This window comes from Histoplasma capsulatum (assembly GCF_000150115.1).
Source record: "Histoplasma capsulatum G186AR genomic scaffold supercont2.14, whole genome shotgun sequence".
NCBI classification, from domain to species: Eukaryota; Fungi; Ascomycota; class Eurotiomycetes; order Onygenales; family Ajellomycetaceae; genus Histoplasma; species Histoplasma capsulatum.
In genome coordinates, this window is record NW_025544814.1 from 810,820 (window position 1) to 824,190 (window position 13,371).

The window sequence follows — 13,371 nt, forward strand, 5'->3', positions numbered from 1 at the left end:
GAAAGTTGATTTGGCAGTGCTGCTTTAAATTCCCTTGGTCCCCAAGGCCACGTTTATCGGACAAGATATTCACTGACTGACATCCGTCGATAAATCCACACAATAAAACAGTACTTATTCTTATCATATCTTCCCTCTTTTTCAATACCTTCCATCTACCTGACTAGATATAGGTAGGGCTATAGGAGCTATCCGAATGTTTCATCCCCTTATGTAAGCGGCGGGTGGATCACCTAACTAATACATAGCTCCTCCGCGACTTCATTATCAAGCCAAAATTTGTTTCTTCTCAACCAAGGGATAGTTGCGCATGGCAACCATTAAAAATAAATATATAGAAAGATTCTGAAGCCCAGAAAAAACTAATGTCTACTGCGGTGGTTTACCCGCACCTAATCTCGAGGTCAGTGTTATGAACAACAAATTCCCAACGTATTGGACGCAAATAATTATACCCTGCCGATTTTCCAATCTCCCCCTCAACACCGCTGCCAAATTCTACCCTCCAAAAGAAAACCATATGCAAAAGAAACTCGGAAACCTCATCCTGTAACTAACCACCTAACAACACGCAACCAAAACAGAATCGGAGACCCGCTGTTCGCCGTCTTCATCGGCACTTCAGCCGCATACTTGCGCATCCGCCGCGAACATAGAGAGAAACATCCCGATCAGCCGGCCAATGCGCGTTATTTGTTCAATATTGGCTTGGCGAGGATGAAGGGGTGGTGGGGCGGGTGGGAGTCTGTATAGAGAGGCTCTTCGCCAAAATGGAGGGATGGTACGAGGCGGGAGGAGTGGTGGATGATGAGGGGGTCGACCAGGTTTGGTGCGTGGATGGGACGGGAAAGGGAGAAGGAGAGGAAGCGGCGCGCCGAACGACATGACTGGATCTTAATGTATGAGATGGGATGTTTTGTGTCGATGCTCCAGCCGCGATTTAGCCACCCTTACCTACCCAACTTTACCTTCCCCATGGATTGACACGCCCCATCCATCTTTGTCCTTCACGTTCCGTAGGACGAGGTTGTTCTACAACCTAAGGCTCCCTTATCTTGGCCAACATGGGGATATCGCTGGTTGGGGTGTTTTGCTACGGTTCCTCGACCATACCCTTTCAGTGTTTAATGGCAGACACACTGCCAGTAACAACTTCTGTGCGTCTGTGTCTCTCGACGCAGGAAGAAACGAGCTGATCGCTGTTGTCGTCATTCAACCGTCTCCGACAGTAGGGGAGGTTATACGCGCTGTCCGTTTCAAGCATAGCAGATCTCTGCAAGGTTCTGCATAGTCTGAGAATTCCCCAAGGAATGTTTGTATTATATTTACCTAAGCTGTTTATGAGATTGTGCACTGGGCATGCACAAGGCAGTACTACTCTGCATTCTACTGTATATATATAAATATGTGTGTGTGTGTGTGTGTATTATCCGGCCATTCCGAGGAAGTTGTTAGCCTTTTGTCAGCAAGGGATGTTTTCAGCATTTTCAACTCTCTCTCTATTCTCCCTGTTGTCTTCTATTGTTTGCGATTTGCAGTGATAGGTATAAATAAAGCAGGTCATGCATCACGTCATCAAGAGAAAAGAGACCAAAGACAAACAAGCTTCATCAGCAAGTATAAGTTTAGGCAGCAGGGACCACGTTTGCATTTGCCTGCTTCCACACTTTGTATTTCTCCGCACCCGATTTTTCGACCCGGATGCAATGGATTAGAAATACAGCGCCAGCCGCTGGCATGGCACCTCGTTGGCGTGTTAACATGACACATACGAGAAGAAAGCGAGAAGCAAAAAGGGCGTTGACGAAAAACATGATTTCTCAGAGAGAGGGGGGAAAAGCACTTTGCATTCTCTTTTATGTAGTGGTAACGGCGACCCGTCTCTGATCTTACATGTATGTAGGTATCGATTCGCATTATCTGTCAGGTAAGCATTGTAGTCGTTGGTATTGGTGAGAGAGCAAGATCAAAAGGTAAGGGAGAAGAAAAAATCCTCCGGACTCCGAGGCATCCCAAACACAAAACGAGGAAGACAGGAGATACCTCTCATTTATCCTATTCAACACAATAACTAACTGCACAGGAGGCATATATTGATGGGCCCACGCCAAAAGCGTAGAGGAGCTAATATAGCAGTAAGAGTTATAACGAAAATTGAACGAGATTGCAGTCACGAAAATGTGAGAGAGCAAGAAAGCGAAACTTACGGACAGTTGCAGCAAGGAGGAAATAAAATTATTCAGAAATATGTAGGGAAACAAGAGTAGAAAAGGTGTGGTCGTTTATATCCCAAACGAAGCAAACAATAATAAAAATAATTAAAAAAAAAAAAAACGCCAGTTACACATAAAATGCTCCCGATTAAGATTTCAAGTCCCCATGAATAGTTCCATATCGCGTCTCTCAGTGTTCCAGCTCACATTTCCCAAGGAAGAAAAACCTGCCCCTTGTACAAGCAAAAAAAAGTTAAAGAATCAAAATGTCCTAAGCAAGCAAAGAAAGACGGCGTATTATTTTTTTTCTTCTTTCTTTTGGTTGTTTATTTTCGAGCTTTTTAGCTCCTTTAAGATTTACCAAAAGTGTTCTCGCCGGAGTATCTATGCAAACCATCAGTTACCGCATCCAAGGCATTTTACTTCATAGATAGGTAGGGAAGGTAAGAAGGCGGATAAACATACGTGATGTATAGGAAACCGTCTTCATCCTTGTGCTCTTCGTAGATGCTGCTCATCAGAGCAGCAGTGGGCGGCAGGACTTCATCGACGAAGATGAAGATGGCCTTCTCGGGCGAGAGCTTGATTCGCTTACGGATAACGTAGACAAACTGGCCGACGGTGAGGTCTGCAGGGACGAGGTACTTCTTCTTATCGATAGTTGCGATGTCTGATTTCTCGACTTTTTCGCAGATTACCTGATTCACCGCCATGTTGTATTAGCACGGAAGATGATTGTATAATAAGGTGAACGAACATATATCATATCTCCTATATAGGAAGAAGGACATTTGGGTTATAGGAGAGATATAATGTATATGGCAGTTGATGGGGAGGTTTACCGGAATGCGATCTGTATATTTCGCTCGGATGCGCTCAGCTTCTGCCTTACGCTTCTCAAACGGATGCTCGTCCTTGAACTTGGACCGCATGGTGGGTGTGGAATGAATATCCCGAGCTGAAATAGTTTTGGCAGAGAGACGAAGAGAGGTGCAGCGGGTGGGCAACGGAGGTTCTATATATGCGCTGTGCCAGAAACCAGGATGGTGGCTAGACTGTTGAGAGCTGGAGAGATAGCGGTGGATGACGGTGGATGAGGTGAGGTGAGGTGACGCCAGGAAGGCGCGGCTGAACCCCGCCTATTATAGCCTGGTGACTAAGCAGGCGGCTGGTGAATCATTGATACACGTGACGATGATGTGGAGGGATGCGAGTCATCAGAGTTTCCCAGCAGGCGCTGTCTATCACGCGGCTCCAGATCGTCTGTCCACGGCCCATGTCTTGACAGTTCCTGCGTCGAACTAAGGGATGTGTCATCTGAGTTCTCTTGTCTTCTCTCGAGTCTTCCAGGCCTGGGCTCGCTTGTTGCCAGGCAGGACATCAGACTAGGTGTACTAGTGCCCAGCATTACAGGTGCTATTGCCAACTCCACACGACAGGCGAAAGAGGAGCCAGCATATATGACTCGATATCTGCTGAAGGCCCGTCACTCCTTCGGATTTCAGTCTTCTTGCCTTCCCAAGCCACTCTTGCTATACTAAAATTTCAGGACATGTTCAATCAGCCCTGCAAACCAACCAAACATTTACGGTTATGACGTAATGCCTGTTTTATCCCGGAAAATATATTGATCCAGTGTGCCCCAACACGTGATATCGGAATACCAGTTCCCTCATGTTTGACTATGGGCTAATTCTCTGCATTGTCACAGCTAACAACCAATGCCAAAATTATTCTGCAGAATACCCATGGATAGATGGCTACTGATATTTCTTCGTATCTAGCGCCCTTCATCCTCTCGAATCACTCAATCGGGGGGCGTCCCAGCTCCTCATAATATGGCTTCCAAAATGGTTCCCCATCGCCTCCATTCGCATTTCCCAAGGGTCATGAGCCGTAGTAGGGCCATGCCATGGGGCCAATTGGCCGGCTTACCCAGAAGCCAATTATGCAGAATGTCAAATGGGCCGAAACCGCGGCCCAGTGAGCGGAATACCGTTTGGAGACCTTATCTCCGAATCTGCGTTGGCGTAGTCTTTATAGGAGCTATGATCTACTCAATGGTAAATTAAAATCTATATTCGTATATTGATTCTATCTAGTTCTAGATAAAACCTAATCCACACTCTCAGGTAACCGGCGATAATGAATCCAAACTTGACGCCCCCTCAATAGCGGAACTAGATGAAGCGACCAAACGTGAAGCCTCCATCACCGAAACCTCGCCAATGCGTCTGCGGATGGAGAAGCTCATAAAGGAGCACCAGCAGAAGATCGTGGATGAACTATCCAGGATTGATGGGAAATCATTCAAATCTGATACATGGAGCCGCCCCAGCGGCGGCGGTGGCATCTCCTGCGTTCTGCAGGATGGTAACGTCTTCGAAAAAGCTGGCGTCAACGTCTCGGTTGTCTACGGCAAACTGCCGCGCCCAGCCATCGAGAAGATGCGCGCAGATCACAAGTCCTTCGTCGCCGCTGACGTCGACTCTCTGGACTTCTTCGCCGCAGGTCTCTCCCTCGTTCTGCACCCAAAAAACCCCATGGCCCCAACCGTCCACCTCAACTACCGCTACTTCGAGACTGCAGACCCAAAGAACCCGCTCAGCGGCGACAAGAACTGGTGGTTTGGGGGCGGGACAGATTTAACGCCCTCATACCTATTCCCAGAGGACTGCGAACACTTCCACAAAACAATCAAGAACGTCTGCGATAAACATGACGGCACTTATTACCCGCGCTTCAAAAAATGGTGCGACGAGTACTTCTACATTCCCCACCGTGGTGAGGCGCGCGGTGTCGGCGGTATCTTCTTCGATGACCTCGATGCAGAATTCTTCAACCGCTCTTCCCATTCCACACTCCACCCCCACTCCCACGCCTCCTCACAAAACGCCCAGGAGGCCCTCTTCTCCTTCGTCACGGATGCCCTTGCCTCCTTCCTGCCCTCGTACATCCCCATTATCGAAAGGCGCAAGGATATGCCTTTCACCCCTGCGGAGAAGGAGTGGCAACAACTCCGTCGCGGCCGGTATGTGGAATTTAACCTCGTATATGACCGCGGCACGAGCTTTGGGTTGCGCACGCCTGGTGCACGTGTGGAGAGTATACTGATGAGTCTACCGCGGACGGCTGAGTGGAAGTATATGGATCCCGTCTCGGGAACAAGAATTGATGATGGTAGTTCTCGGAGTCCTGGCGGGGGGGATGAAAGCGAAGCAATCGACAGTGACGATAAGGCAAGGGAAAGAGAGTTGATGAACGTCTTGAAGAATCCGAGGCAGTGGGTTTAAATGGGGATATGATTATCTTGTCCATTCTCTCTACCTTCGATATGCGTATATTGGAATTGCCAATGTCTTCCAGAGAGGTGGGTTTTCCCGGCTCTTTTTCTCCCCTCTTTTTTATTCTCTTCCCCCTCAACGACAAAGAACTTCTGCTGCAGCCGCCAGGTCAATAAAAAGTAAGCAAAAGTAGGAAGCAGAATGTATAATTCTTTAAACAACAAGCATATGTGTATATTATTCAAGGTTCCGATTTGAGACCGTTTGGGAAATTTTAGATATGCAGGATAGATAGGGATATTAGTTCCTTTTTAAGTTCGCCTTTCCTAGCTGATTTTTCTTCCCCTATCTCCAATTTCCACTGTACCAGTACAGCATGCGAAAGGTTGTCTAATTTACTAAAAACAAAGGTGTTTGCTTGTAAACAAAATAATATAGTTAGAAGTCTTACCATTGGAAATCTGGGGCGCTGGAATCTAAAGCAAAACATGAGAAATGATTTTGTCTACTTGTATATGTGAAATCATCCAGAGGCAAAAAAAAAAAAAATGAGAGTTGAAATATAGCGCAGTGGCAAACTTAAAAACAGTCCAAGTAAGACAGAAAGGGGTATATATGGAAGTCAAGTGTGGAATACGGATGCAGACCTGTTTGAACGTAAGTAAATGGAGAAAAGGGAATATATAGCGAAGGGATAAGGGATAGAAATGCCAGTGGGCTGCTCAACACCCTCAATCCGCCTCCTGTTTTTAAAGCAGTCTCTAGGGAAGAACAATTTATACAAAAAGAGGGGGAAGGATAGTTGATTGTGGCATCGGACTAGAATCCAAGATGCTGAATACATCCAATAGGGAGTGGGCAAAAACAAAAAGATAGGATAAGGGAAAGAAATGCGGGTGATAAAAATAAAGGGAAAATGGAAGGAAAATGCAGGATTAAAAGAAAGAACACATTACACAAATGTCTAGTATGGCGAAGAGAAAAGGCGGAAAAACGAGAATGGACATAGTGATAACAGAAATAGCAACTTGTCTCCAACGCACAAATCACAACTAGAAAAGCTGAATCTAGACGGCCTTGGTCTCGCGTTCGGTGTTCATATTCCCCCACATTCGATCATGTTGCTCCAAAAAATATCTTTCCTCCATCAAACCCCCTCGCTTTCTAACTCTATCTCTGTCGAATATATATTATAATATATAGTATTTCATAGTTATTTTCTTCCCGAAACAAGCGCTCTTTGCTTCGCAAGCCAGCTTCGGTGGACTTCCATGCCATTCGAGCTGGTGCTTGCCGGGTGTCTGTATCGCAGCATGGAAGCGTTGCTGTTCTGCAGTCGGGACTGCTGGTCGTACCATGCAGATGAGATGAGCGCGATCTCGCGGGCTTGGCGTTGAATAACTTGCATGAACTTTTTCTAACGTAGACATTTAGTTAGACACGTTTTTCTCTCCTTTTCGTCCCGAAAACTGTTACAGCGAGCTAGCAAGTAGTAGTAGTAGGAATTTCATCTTCCACGGGATAGTTGTGGTTATGATTGCAGATAGAAAGGGAAGTTTATAATAGGTATACCTCAGTTTCTTTATTCGACTCCTGTTCCTCAGAATGCCGGATCCGGTCTTGTAGGGATTTGATAAGTTCGTTTTGCTGGTTTATGTGCTGTTTTGGTTGCACTCACCCGAATCGTTCGGTTCCGAGTTAGCATTAGAACCCCGAGGGTGAGGTTTGAAAGAGATATATGGAGAAAGGAACGCTTCAATGTCAAAATACAGTGGCACGGGGTCGGCGATGAAAAATTGCAAATACAAGCGCGACGAAAAGGAGGAACCATTGCCAGAGTGCCAGAGCGCTCCGGATCTACGAATGGTCAACCTCTAGTTCTGGCTGTATTTATTGGATGTAAAAAGGGGTGTTTTGGACAGACCCAACCGTTGGACATCGTGTACAAGGGGCTTGAAGACAAGGAAGTACCCATTGCCAAACCAGGAAAGCCATATATCAATTTCCCATTGGGAAACTTTGATGATAGGAAAAAATGGGCAAACAGAAACTTGGGAGACAAAATTTTATGCAAACTAACCTCTGCTCTTTTGGCCATATTTTCAGCGCTCCGCTCCATAGTCTCCGCAAACTGCCTGAGTAAATCGGTTCCTGAGAGTTGAGGCCCGTTCGCATTATTGTTGTTGAACCTAGCGGTAACCTCGTCAAGAAGCTTCTTCATCTCATCCATGGTAGCCTGGTCTTCGCCTTGCATTTCTTGCTCCTTCTTAGTGATCATGTTCCGGACAGAATCACGTTCAGCAGTTACATCCTGGACGAGTGATTGGCTGGCAGTGAGCTTGGTTTCGAGATCCTGGATTTTGCTTCGAAGGGCATGCACGTCATCTCGAATTTTTAGCACGTCAGGGGGAGAAGAGTCGTTTGCTGCGTCGACCATGTCGAGTTTCTCCTTGCTGATCCCGCCCACTTCGACAATATCAGTAAGAGAGGCGCAAGATGAATTCTATCTTAGAAATGCATAAACTCACATTTGGATTTTGAATCCTGGAGCTGCTGTTCTATTGCTTCCATTTCGCTTTGTGCATCAGAAAGTTTCCTTTGAATGACTGAATATTCATTTTGCAGCTTTCTATATGCATCACTGTGACATTCGTTAGATCTTAATCGATGTAAATGGAAGGTGTGATTCCCACTTCTCTGCAAATTTAGTATCACCAAGTCCAACTCTAGGGGACGCTTTTGCGGTATCCTGGGATTGACTATCAGCATGTTTCTGTGGCAAGGTGACTGGTACTGGGATATCCTTACGCTCGAGGGCGATATTCCGCTGTTGAATTTCTCAAGCTCCCGCTTAAGCTCTTCATTCTCAATTTTCCTAGAGCTAGTTAGCACTTGAACTGTTTACAAGACACATGATACTAACAGCTGTGCTTCTCGTCTCCCAACTTCGTCAAGATCTCTCTGGAAAGTCCCGTGTGCTTTTGGAGTTGTGCTTCCGGGTGTAGTTGGGCTCTCCAAACCCTCGAGTTCCCGGATTCGGTCCCGCAATTCGCTGATAGTGGCTTCGTCCCTGGCAAGTTGATCTTCTGCGCTTTGAAGCCTCTCGGTGAGAGCATGGTTGTTAAATTCTAGCTGCTTCTTAACGTTTTGAATCTCGTGACGATCCTGCTCTATTCTTGGGAGAACGCGACGGTACTCCTCCAGCTCCACGTCCCGTTCAGATGAAGATTTCTGGTTAATATCGCTATCTCGCAATTGCTGCTGTAAATCCTTGACCTGATTTTTGAGCGCGATATTCTCCTTTTCGAAATCGTGGCTGACTTGGAGTTTTTGTCGATATTTCTCCGCCGCATTTGCTCGTCTAGAAAGTTGGTCTCGTTCGTTCTTCACTTCGTCGTAGTCATCTTGCAATTTTTGGAATCTCTGATTCTTTACACGTAATGACTCGACAGTCATCCGTAGACTATCGATTTCGTCCTGAGACGCCTGGATTTTAGCTTCTTGAGACGCAATAATATCCTCCTGCTGGCGCGTTCTGCTCTCCAACGTTTTGGCGTTCGGTATCAAATCCCCCTTCCCGGATTTCAGGGTCATCAAGCGATCCTCAGTAGATGTGAGTCTATCCAAAACCGTATCGTGGCTCTCTTGAAGTCGAGCTAAGCGGTCATGTAAATCCTCCACTGTTTTCTCAAGTTCTTGTTTTTCATTAAACAGTTTGTCCTTTTCGGCCAGCACCTTTCCGAAGCGTTCCTCGAAGCGCAGTTCAGGGTCCATGGGCATATCTCGTCTGGTGGACAGCTCATAATCAAGTTCCTCCAGTCTTTCATCAGACGGATTTTGTGCTTCTTGTATAATATCCTTCAGCCCTTCTTGTGTCGATGTGGACAGCTTCTGCATGGTCGTTATGTAGGCTTCCGCATTTGGCGAACTAATGGCTGCAAGAAGGAATAACTTGAGGAGTTCGTTTGTTTCCTTCATCGACGACATTTCCGCGATGGCCTTTAAGTCGGGAGAGATATTGAGCCCCGAAGGTACTTCGCCATCGTTCTGATTCCTTATATAACTGATCAATGCCTTATGGAGGTGTTTTAGGTTCTGCCATCGTGGGACCCAGTGGTCTGAGGGTGAACGCTCTGGCAATTCTCCAAGGAAGTACTGCGGGTCAATATCCTGCAGAGTATCCCAAAGGATGGAGCCATCGCTCAACTGGTCAATGGATCGAATGGTTGTGCCCAAATCAAAACTGTTGATCCATTCGAGGAGGGTTGAGGAAATGAGGTCGGAGAGCATTGTGATGCGGGGTTGTGCGACACGAGTTTATACGATATGCGAGGAATTTGAGCCAGAATGATCCAGCATCATGGCACGCGGATAGAGGCGAGAAACGGGGTGGTTAGCTGCTGCAAGTCGCGTTTGTATATTCATAGGTGGTGAGGAGTTGCGATTCGAGGGCTCGGAAGAAGTCACCGGCCTAAGAATAACCTAGCGTCAGATCCCAGGAAAAGGTCTAGTTTCAACAAAAAGCAAAACAGCGAGCAGCGCTCACCGCAGTTTTATGTGGATTCACTCCATAGTTGCCTCGGTATTTAAGTGGGTTCATCATGCGAGAGTTAAATATATTTACAGCATTCATTGTTATTGTCTACGGATCATGTTTGCTTTCAATAATCAATCCAAAAAAAAGGGTATGATTAATGCATCAGTCATGCCAGCACATTTTCCATCATCTATGGCAAGTAGTTTTGAACTATACAAAAAAATAATGAAGTTTAGAAAATGAAAAATAATGAGTAACATAGATATACAACTATGGTATTGCAACGCCGTATCATTACGCGGCGATTGTCAGACGCGCTGCATCCTAGCAGGTCCTCCTTGGCTTTGCTGAAAGAAAGCATATTATCATCTGACAACTGAGGATGGATAGTGGCTTTATTGTAGCCGGAAAACATATCAGAAAACAGGGCGATTGGGTCATAAACGAAGGAGCAGAATACGGTTTCTGCTCGACGACGGTTTGCTCTGCAAGAATCACGCTTTATTGACGCCGGATGACAAGTCACCGTTGGCGGTGACCATCTGATCTTCTTCGATCCACGGAGCAAAGTCCACCGACAATGATGAAAGCATTTCCAAGGCCGTTGCGGGCGCAGTTGCAGCAAAGCCCCTAGTTTCCAACATCTTAGCGGGTGGTATAAATAGAGATATAAAAGCGCGGAAGGGACCATACTTGATCAGCACTGAATAACAAAGCCGTGAGTTAGTAGAAACTCCCACTAGGCATCCATTCCGGTAGAAATATATACAGTACATATGAGAGCAGCAGTAACCTACCAAACTTATGAGTTATTTTTCCGCCCTGTTCAACTCATTGAAATAAGGCTTGGTTAGCAATCAGATTTCTCCATAATGGGTAGCATGATAGGTAAGTTGCATACTGCGGCCTCGAGAGCGAGTATAGCCTTTTCGATGACGGAGGCAGGTGTTTTTGAAGGATAAGTGACCAACACTGCCTTCTCTGGTCCCAGTCGAGTTTCAGCGAGGACGGTTGGCAAAAGAAAAGCCCAAAGTAGAGTTAAGATGTGGAAATTCATGGTGAGGTTGTCACAAGTGAAAAGGTGTTAAATGTCCAACTGGCAGGTAACTAGCTGATCAGAAACAGAGAGTAGAGGAGAAATTTGTTTTCATGCATGGCTACATGGGGTCTCTCCAGCGCAGGTTCATTCCACTCGGACCAACATAAATAGTCCAACATCCACTTGCTTGGGTTATCCTGACGTGGAATGACACTGCGACCCAGATTCCGCCACTTCGCTCAGAACACTAACTTGTTTCGGACTACCGCAATTATCTGACAATTCCACCAATGAGCCAATCACATTCCATCTGATCCACACTAAGCCTAATTTGGCACAGCCATTGACTGTTTTTTGTCGCATTTGAGATTGATACTGAAATCTCACAACATCACATCATCTACAAGGTCTGGGTGTAAGTAACAGAGATTAAGAAGCCAACTCTCCTTAAGGATATGATATGAACTAGATGAAAGTGATGTAGCTTGCTGTAGAATGCCACCTTTTATCTTCAGAAGCTACACTTGCTAAGATCTCAAGGAAAAAGAAGATACCATCACCAAATCATTCTATATTATATTAAAATACCTATCGGATCTAGCTAGATACTATATAAACCAATGTATATGCTCATTAATAGATGTTGATCAATGGTGGTGGTGGTTGGATGGAGCGATTGGAGCACTCTATCTATCTACCTACCTACCTCCACGAATAGAGAATCATTAGTAGATATGGATTGGTGGTGGTGGCGGCTGGATGGAGTGATAGCTGCCTACCTACCTACCTCCATGAATAGAGAATCTCTATGAGAGATTCTGCTTCCATTCATTGTCACATTGTAAGCCAGTAGTGGCAGCTAGGGTGTTCTCTATAAGAGATTATTCTCTATTCGTTGAGGTAGGTAGGTAGGCAGATAGATAGAGTGCTCCAATCGCTCCATCCAACCATCAACAACACCAATCAATATTTATTGGTGATTCTCTATTCGTGGAGGCAGGTGGGTAGGTAGACAGAGTGCTTTTTATGAGACATATTCTATTCACAGAGGGCAGATAGTGAAAGGTGGGTGCTCTCCATTCCGAATTCCATTACTTCATACAGATTAGTATACATCCATAGTAAAACTTCAATTCTAATATCTTCATCAATACTAGTACTTATCATCAGGTATTGAATGTTATGTTAGTAACAGAAAATAGCTATGGAGATTATGGATTCAGATCTATCAATTATATAATGATGAGATGGATGTAGAGGGGTCATGTAGCTTCTTGAAGATGATGCTTTCATTTGTATAGAGGCATTTTCAACTCTCATATAAACTGCAACTGTTTTCTCTGACCCTCTGTAAGATTTTGTCAAGCAATGATGGAGTGCAAGCCCACTCTTCGGAGCGAAGAGGCTGGGCATTCCGAGACAAGCCACATCTATGGGCTCATGTGAGATTCACGTGGACTCAGCTGACTCATGCAGCAGGCTCTGAAGAACATCAAATCCTTTCCAGCTTCCACATGCGACAACCAACTCCAGCCAACTCCAACATCACCCCAGCTCCTTTGTTGAATATCCCTGGATAGATAACCACCGCTTCCGTCAGCTCCCCTGGATTTGATATTCTGTTTTCTTCTTGCCTTCAATTGTACTTACTAATTATCATTTCCCCGTCGTCCTCTTCCAAATTTTGCATCTCGGGTTCCTTCCTTGGCTTGCCTCATCGGCAAACATATCCATAACACCCACTATCGTCCAGGGCATTTTCCTTAGCTTCCAGCACGCTCACTGTTGGGGTATTTGGCATTCGTCGCTGAGAAGTACGGGGAAAAGGACGGGCGGCATTGTACGGTGGTCTTACTGGTTGGCGGATGGTTTACGAAGGATACATATTTTTGCAGCTGGAGTTTCACATCGGCTTGTCTGTCAAGTTTTTGAAGAGAATAGCTTAGCAACCATTCTACAAATTCTGTCGTGCCTATTCTTGTCAATTCGTTCGCACTCTCAAATTAGCAGAAGCTTGCGGCTTCACTGGAAAGACGAGGAAGGGGAAGGGAACAACCACAGAAGACAGAGAACAAAAGAAAAAGAAAAAGAAAAAGAATCCATTCACAATACTCCTGGCTAAAACAAGACAATTCGCAAACTTCCAAGGGAAATCTCTCTCGCCTTTTGCCCTGGTTACATTTCCGTTCTCTATTCCATTTCTCCTTCCCTTGCTCTTTCTTGCGATATCCTTGTTGTCTGTTCTTGATACTTCGCGATTACATCGGCATATCAGTACGCAGCATGTCTACAGGACTT

At 45.5% G+C, this 13,371-nt stretch overlaps 5 protein-coding genes across 5 annotated transcripts; 2 read left to right on the top strand and 3 right to left on the bottom strand.

Moving 5' to 3' along the window:
* Nucleotides 1–770: 770 nt before the first annotated feature.
* HCBG_07930 (uncharacterized protein) lies at nucleotides 771–1,291 on the top strand (the record flags this gene model as incomplete). The annotated part of the gene is made up of 2 exons (XM_045434979.1): nucleotides 771–829; nucleotides 934–1,291. The coding sequence occupies 2 exons, from the start codon at nucleotides 771–773 to the stop codon at nucleotides 1,289–1,291; spliced, it is 417 nt and encodes a 138-aa protein (XP_045284285.1).
* A 545-nt stretch (nucleotides 1,292–1,836) lies between these two features.
* Nucleotides 1,837–3,281, bottom strand: HCBG_07931 (microtubial binding protein; the record flags this gene model as incomplete). The annotated part of the gene is made up of 3 exons (XM_045434980.1): nucleotides 1,837–2,597; nucleotides 2,679–2,911; nucleotides 3,056–3,281. The coding sequence occupies 3 exons, from the start codon at nucleotides 3,143–3,145 to the stop codon at nucleotides 2,564–2,566; spliced, it is 357 nt and encodes a 118-aa protein (XP_045284286.1).
* An 885-nt stretch (nucleotides 3,282–4,166) lies between these two features.
* HCBG_07932 (coproporphyrinogen III oxidase) lies at nucleotides 4,167–5,719 on the top strand (the record flags this gene model as incomplete). The annotated part of the gene is made up of 2 exons (XM_045434981.1): nucleotides 4,167–4,276; nucleotides 4,346–5,719. The coding sequence occupies 2 exons, from the start codon at nucleotides 4,169–4,171 to the stop codon at nucleotides 5,504–5,506; spliced, it is 1,269 nt and encodes a 422-aa protein (XP_045284287.1).
* A 991-nt stretch (nucleotides 5,720–6,710) lies between these two features.
* On the bottom strand, nucleotides 6,711–9,787 carry HCBG_07933 (uncharacterized protein; the record flags this gene model as incomplete). Its single annotated transcript, XM_045434982.1, has 7 exons — nucleotides 6,711–6,914; nucleotides 7,070–7,156; nucleotides 7,578–7,963; nucleotides 8,026–8,138; nucleotides 8,191–8,246; nucleotides 8,306–8,372; nucleotides 8,421–9,787. The coding sequence occupies 7 exons, from the start codon at nucleotides 9,785–9,787 to the stop codon at nucleotides 6,711–6,713; spliced, it is 2,280 nt and encodes a 759-aa protein (XP_045284288.1).
* Nucleotides 9,788–10,528: 741 nt separating this feature from the next.
* Nucleotides 10,529–11,091, bottom strand: HCBG_07934 (uncharacterized protein; the record flags this gene model as incomplete). Its single annotated transcript, XM_045434983.1, has 3 exons — nucleotides 10,529–10,737; nucleotides 10,832–10,856; nucleotides 10,936–11,091. The coding sequence occupies 3 exons, from the start codon at nucleotides 11,089–11,091 to the stop codon at nucleotides 10,529–10,531; spliced, it is 390 nt and encodes a 129-aa protein (XP_045284289.1).
* Nucleotides 11,092–13,371: the final 2,280 nt, after the last annotated feature.